At 42.1% G+C, this 6,850-nt stretch overlaps 1 protein-coding gene across 23 annotated transcripts in view; it reads right to left on the bottom strand.

Moving 5' to 3' along the window:
• The window catches only part of ZNF385B (zinc finger protein 385B), a 167,109-nt gene that overhangs the window by 85,681 nt on the left and 74,578 nt on the right, over positions 1 to 6,850 (bottom strand). For 21 of the 23 annotated variants that reach the window (XR_008618779.1, XM_028479727.2, XM_028479695.2 and 18 more), the window contains one exon: positions 1,566 to 1,711. Coding sequence is in view for 21 of the 23 variants with exons in the window: in XM_055088826.1 (XP_054944801.1) it covers positions 1,566 to 1,711 (146 nt within the window). In the remaining 2 variants the exon portion in view is untranslated. Of the gene's footprint in view, positions 1 to 1,565; positions 1,712 to 5,934; positions 6,826 to 6,850 lie in introns of those variants that run through there. The other 2 variants (XM_055088833.1, XM_028479738.2) reach the window with 2 other exon arrangements.

Raw genomic sequence — 6,850 nt, forward strand, 5'->3', positions numbered from 1 at the left:
AAAAAAAAAAAAAAAAAAAAAAAAATACAGAGAGGTGAACCACAGTAGGAGACATTTATGCTTACCCACGTCATCAGTACTGCTTCCTGACAGTGACTGGACTTCTGCAGTGGCTATAAATGCTGTCTTCCAAATGTACATTAATCAAAATACAAAGGCCTAGTAAATGTTTTCAGAAGTATAGCTTAATTCAGTTATGTCTGGAATGTATCACCCATGTTTAGATAGAGGACAGAATAAGCATGCTTGAGTTCAAGTTCTCTAAAATAGCACGTGTTGCTTTGGCATGGTCACTCCTGATGGATTAATGTGAACAGGACAGGCGTGATTTATCTTACTGAGTTGCTCCACTGCACTAGAAATGCTGCTCACCTTTTCAGGCCTTTTTAAAAAAAACCTTTGTGACTTGTGTCTGAAAAAGCCCAAGAGGACAAAAACATTCAACCGTTTACTTGGTAAGTCAGGCCAGTTCTGTTTAAAAAGTTGGCTGTTCCCCTACCCTCTAATTACCTTATAATGCCTAAGCCACAACAGAAGGCATGTCAGCACATTTTATTTACATCCCTTGAGGAAAAATCCTCTTGATGTTTTCACTTCATACAGAAGATACGTTTGCAGAAGGAAATATTTGGCAGTACTTCAGATGTTCACTGTCTGGTAATGCAATTCTTTTTCTTGATTATGGTAGCTTCTATAATGCTGTGTCATTCATGTAGACCATCATACCCCAACTGACTGTCTTTATTGACTGAACAGACATAATTTATGCAATCATCTGAACTGGTTAACCTTTTCTTTTACTATAAGATTGGAATCTAGCTATGGACTGATTTTAGGCTGAATTCTATTGTTGAAAGATGTCATGTTCCACTTGGCATACCTACAAAGTTGTCTTTCATTCAAACAGAAGAAGGTCAGCTGACCTGAATGAAGAACACTGGTAATTATACGTAATTCACTAATATTTATCATGTGGTTTAAAGGGAATGTCAAAGTATCATGCAGACAAGTAACATGTCGATCTAAATTGTATTTTTTCCTTTTACTAATAGAATCGATTCACACAATCTACAATAGCCTCCAAATAAGAATTGTTTGTGTAAGAGTCTTTATCTAAAAAATCTCCCAAATAAAAATGTACCCAGGAAGATGAAACATACACTTTCTTTTTCTTTCTACTAGTAGGGAAAAATCAGTGTGGCTTGGTACCTCTAAATTGTGTTCTTGAGCATGTGAACAGCATCCCAGAAAAGATATGGATTCTCAAGCCATTGAAAAGTCTATCAAAATTGCACAAAGCAATAGGTGAAAAGTCACCTGTGGAAACATTTATAAAATAAATATGCTGGTTATTGTTTGGACTAACTCTCATGGGTGAAGCATTATCTTTCATAATTGTTTGGACTAACTCTCATGGGTGAAGCATTATCTTTCATAATGTATAACCAATATATGGTCTAAAACTACACGCTTTGGAAACAGGCTATATCTATTGCCTATTCACAATTGTAATGAAAGAAAGAGATTGAGGAGGAGACAAATAAAATAAAAATGCATTTACTCACTGTGTTAAAATTTGGAAACAGCCCAACAGCAGCAGAATTACTGTCTACTGGAAAAGACATAAATGGTTTGATATCCAGTGAAGGCTGCATCATCAGGGTAGGTGTGCGCACAAGAGCAGGAAGGGTAGTGGAATGGCACGTACTGCCTGCCAAGAACAAAACAAAAATGAATTCAATCTCTTGCTCACATCCATCTCCCTCCCCAACTTACAGTACAAAAACAAGACTGCTGAGCTGCAACCTGCAAGCAAGAGAGTTATGCTGGGAGTCAGCAAATGGCACAGGAGGAGAAAATACACTTTAAAAGGGTCTTCTTGCTCAATGTCTAAGACAGTGATACAGAATGTGTCCCTATGGCAAGGGTCAAGGGCTGCTCAGACTCTGCTGAGATACATAGTACACAGATCCTGCTGGCAGGTAAGGCAGAATATCATCCTCTTGTTCACCAAAAATGTAGGAGAGAGGAGGGGAGGAGCCTCTTGAAGCCGGATGCAATTTACTATTCACAATTATTGAATGGCTAGTCGGCACATTTTATGCAAATCAGAGATAATTATAGGGTTTTTACCAGGGGAAGAAACCTTGGACTGTTATAGTTACTGTCCAATCCCAGGAAAGTTATCACTCAAACAATTTGTTCTCTTAAAAAAAAACAAACAGAAAGTTCCCTTAGTCTGGAAACTGGAGAGTTAGAGAATCTAAAAGGGGTGATTATAATCAGGGTAGAGGCAGGGTTTTGGGGGACAGGGAGGAGTTGGAACCAAATTCTTGACTTCAACTTTTATTTCTAATGAGCCTTGTATTATCTTAGCAACTATCCTTTTCACAATTTATTAGCTGTCTTTACATATCTGGTGTAACCTGTATGTAGGAGATTTAAAACACTCCTCTCCAGGGTAACATGCATTTTTCTCTAGCCTATAAGCTCTACATACTTCAGATAAGTAATCACTGCTGCAGGTGGCTCTCCAGGAGACAGGCTCTGATATGCCCTTTTTAAACAAAATACAACAGGCATATTGAGATAAAATTCACCTACTTGAAGTGTACAATTCAATGATTTTCAGTATATTCAGAGTTGTGCAACCAGGACCACAGGCAATATTAGATTTTCATGATCCCTAAAAGAAACTCCATACCCACTGGCAGACACCCCCAATTCTTCCCAACACCTCCAGCCCTTGGTAACCACTCGTCTACTTTCTGTCTCTACAGATATGTCTATTCTGGACATTTCATTTAAATGAAATCATACAATATGAGGTTTTTTGTGACTGTTTTCTTTTACTTGGCATGTTTTTGTTTTTGTTTTGTTTTTTGCGGTACGCGGGCCTCTCACTGTTGTGGCCTCTCCCGTTGTGGAGCACAGGCTCTGGAAGCACAGGCTCAGCCGCCATGGCTCACGGGCCCAGCCGCTCCGCGGCATGTGGGATCTTCCCGGACCGGGGCACGAACCCGTGTCCCCTGCATTGGCAGGTGGACTCTCAACCACTGCGTCACCAGGGAAGCCCACTTGGCATGTTTTTAAGGTGCCTCCGTGTTGTAGCATGTATCAGAATTTTATTTCTTTTTAAAGCTGAATAATATTCCATTGTGGATGTACAATTTTGGGCTTATTTATTCATCAGTTGATTGGCATTTGGGTTGTTTCCACTTTTGGGCCATTATGAATAATGCTGCTATGAACATTCGTTTCTAAGTTTTTGTGTGGCGACATGTTTTTACTTCTCTTGCATATATACCTAAGAGTGGAATTGGGGATTGTTGGGTCATATGGTAGTCATACGGTTTAACATTTTGAGAACTTCCAAACTGTTTTCCAAAATGGCTAAACCATTTTACATTACCACCAGCAGTGTATGAAGGTTCCAATTTCTCCTGACATGGCTATATAGGACCACAAATAATTATATGCCTAAAATCCCCTGCTGGCTTCAAGGAGAAATGAACAGTATGGGAAAATGCTCTAACTATTAAAATTTCCACCAGTCTTCTCTCACGGTGTCCCAGAATAGTTAAAATTTCTACTTCAATGATATAGTTTTTGGTAATGAATTTCCTTAATAAACTCTGCATAATATTTCAAATCATTCCAGAACATTACTGGCAGTAGTGTTTAATGGACTGCCATACCTCATTTACATTGATCCTAAAAACTGAAAAAAGAGAAGGGCATCTGAAGCATTTATCTGTAATGGCAAGTCTTTAGGTCAGCCCGTCCATTAGGGAATATAGAGTAGGACTCAGCAAAAGAGAATCAGCCAAAAGTATAGGTCAAAATTTTTTTTTTTTCCCATGCCAAAGTAAATATTCTGATCTCAGCCTGGCATTCACATAACAACCCTGCATTTAATTACACATTATTCTTCTAACATTGCTAACTTCAGAGCTTGTAGGTCCAAGATGATATATTATATCAATATGTCAAATGTTACAGAGGCATTTACTAAAATATTTATCTTAAAAGCTTTGCTTCAAAATCTTAGCTAAGGGACTTCCCTGGTGGCGCAGTGGTTAAGAACCTGCCTGCCACTGCAGGGGACACGGGTTTTATCCCTGGTCTGGGAAGATTCCACATGCTGTGGAGCAGCTAAGCCCGTGCGCCACAACTACTGAGCCTGCACTCTAGAGCCTGTGAGCCACAACTACTGAGCCTGTGTGCCACAGCTACTAAAGCCTGCGCACCTAGAGCCCGTGCTCTGCAACAAGAGAAGCCACCACAATAAGAAGCCTGCGCACCACAACGAAGAGTAGCCCCCGCTCACTGCAACTAGAGAAAGTCTGCGTGCAGCAACGAACACCCAACGCAGCCAAAAAAATAAAAAAAAAAGAAATCTTAGCTAAATTGAAAAACAGGTATTTCTTATATTAGACCAATGGCCTTTTACTATTTACAATTATTATAATTGTCAAAAGTCTAAAGTATAAAAGCATACAGTATACTTAAAGCCGCCTGTTAAAAAAGAAACAAAAGGCCTAAGATGGGGTCACTTGTGCTAGTACCTAAGCTAATTGCAGTTACAACCTAGGAATGTAATCCTGCTGAGGAATGTTATCCTAACAGACCAATGGCCTTTTACTATTTACAATTATTATAATTGTCAAAAGTCTAAAGTATAAAAGCATACAGTATACTTAAAGCCGCCTGTTAAAAAAGAAACAAAAGGCCTAAGATGGGGTCACTTGTGCTAGTACCTAACCTAATTGCAGTTACAACCTAGGAATGTAATCCTGCTCAGGAATGTTATCCTAACCAGTTAATGTGGAATTTTCTGGTCAGCACCAATGAGGCAATTGGTCATGTTAGCCCTCTCCATCCCCCAAAGGAAGAGGAAGTAATCTGCCACACAGACCCCTTCTGTCCCCCATAGATAGGTTACCTAAGCCTGAAATAATCCTTTTTGTTTATGACTTTCTTGTCTTGCCTTTAAGAATCTTCCCTTTCTGTAGCCCTGCTCACTGGAGGGGATGCTGCTTGATTCATGAATCGTTCAATAAAGCCAATTAGATCTTTAAATTTTACTCAGTTGAATTTTGTCTTTTAACATTTCTGATGAACAAATATATAATTATTTTGCCATTGTAGGTCTCCCAACAGGAAGCAAAATTCTTTCTCTAAGCCCACAATGGTGGCTCTGATAACATTGTAACACATGGTCCTGGAGAGCCTGCAAGAGTCACTTTGTACTAACAAACTCAAATCAAATAGAATGCAACATGGAACTTGACAAACAGATTGCTCCATCAACAAAGGTCAGAATGTACAATGATCCCCCTTACCCAATCAAATCTCTAGGCTAATAAAGGCAGGGCTTGACAACTACTTAGCTGCCACCCTTCATTAGCATAAAAGCTTAGCAGCTGTTTATAATTTCATTAGCATTTTAATGACAGACAATTTGCCATGTAAAACACAGATTGTTTTAAAATACTGGTAGATCTTCTGAATAAATATAAATTATGGGGGGAGACCTTCAAGATGGCGGAAGAGTAAGACGTGGAGATCACCTTCCTTCCCACAAATACAACAAAAATACATCTACATGTGGAACAACTCCTACAGAACACCCACTGAACTCTAGCAGAAGACCTCAGACCTCCCAAAAGGCAAGAAACTCCCCACGTACCTGAGCAGGGCAAAAGAAAAAAGAAAAAACAGAGACCAAAGAATAAGGACGGGACGTGCACCAGTGGGAGGAAGCCGTGAAGGAGGAAAGGTTTCCACACACTAGGAAGCCCCTTCACTGGCGGAGATGGAGGGTGGGCGGGGGGGAAGCTTCAGAACCACGGAGGGGAGCGCAGCAACGGGGGTGCGGAGGGGAAAGCAGAGAGATTCCCGCACAGAGGATGGGTGCCAACCATCACTCACCAGCCCGAGAGGCTTGTCTGCTCACTCGCCGGGGTGGGCGGGGGCTGGGAGCTGAGGATCGGGCTTCGGAGGTCAGATCCCAGGAAGAGGACAGGTGTTGGCTGTGTGAACACAGCCTGAAGGGGGCTATTGCACCACAGCTAGCCGGGAGGGCTGGGAAAAAGTCTGGAACTGTTGAAGAGGTAAGAGATCATTGTTTTGGGGTGCATGAGGAGAGGGGATTCAGAGCACCACCTAAACGAGCTACAGAGACGGGTGCGAGCCGCGACTATCAGCGCAGACCCCAGAGACGGGCATGAGATGCTAAGGCTGCTGCTGCAGCCACCAAGAAGCCTGTGTGCAAGCACAGGTCACTCTCCACACCTCCCCTCCTGGGAGCCTGTGCAGCCCACCACTGCCAGGGTCCCGAGATCCATGGACAATTTCCCTGGGAGAACACATGGTGTGCTTAGGCTGGTGCAACGTCACGCTGGCCTCTGCCGCCGCAGGCTGGCCCTGCATCCGTACCCCTCCCTCCCCCCGGCCTGAGTGAGCCAGAGACCCCGAATCAGCGGCTCCTTTAACCCCGTCCTGTCTGAGCGAAGAACAGACGCCCTCAGGCGACCTACATGCAGAGGCAGGTCCAAAACCAAAGCTGAACCCCGGGAGCTGTGCGACCAAAGAAGAGAAAGGGAAATCTCTCCCAGCAGCCTCAGGAGCAGCGGATTAACTCTCCACAATCAACTTGATGTTCCCTGCATCTATGGAATACCTGAATAGACAACGAATCATCCCAAAGTTGAGGCAGTAGACATTGGAAGCAACGATATATATTTTCCTTTTTCTCTTTTTGTGAGATTGTATGTGTATGCGTCCTTGTGTGATTTTGTCTGTATAGCTTTGCTTTTACCATTTGTCCTAGGGTTCTGTCTGTCTT

The sequence above is a fragment of the Physeter macrocephalus genome, chromosome 2 (assembly GCF_002837175.3).
Source record: "Physeter macrocephalus isolate SW-GA chromosome 2, ASM283717v5, whole genome shotgun sequence".
Classification (NCBI taxonomy): domain Eukaryota; kingdom Metazoa; phylum Chordata; class Mammalia; order Artiodactyla; family Physeteridae; genus Physeter; species Physeter macrocephalus.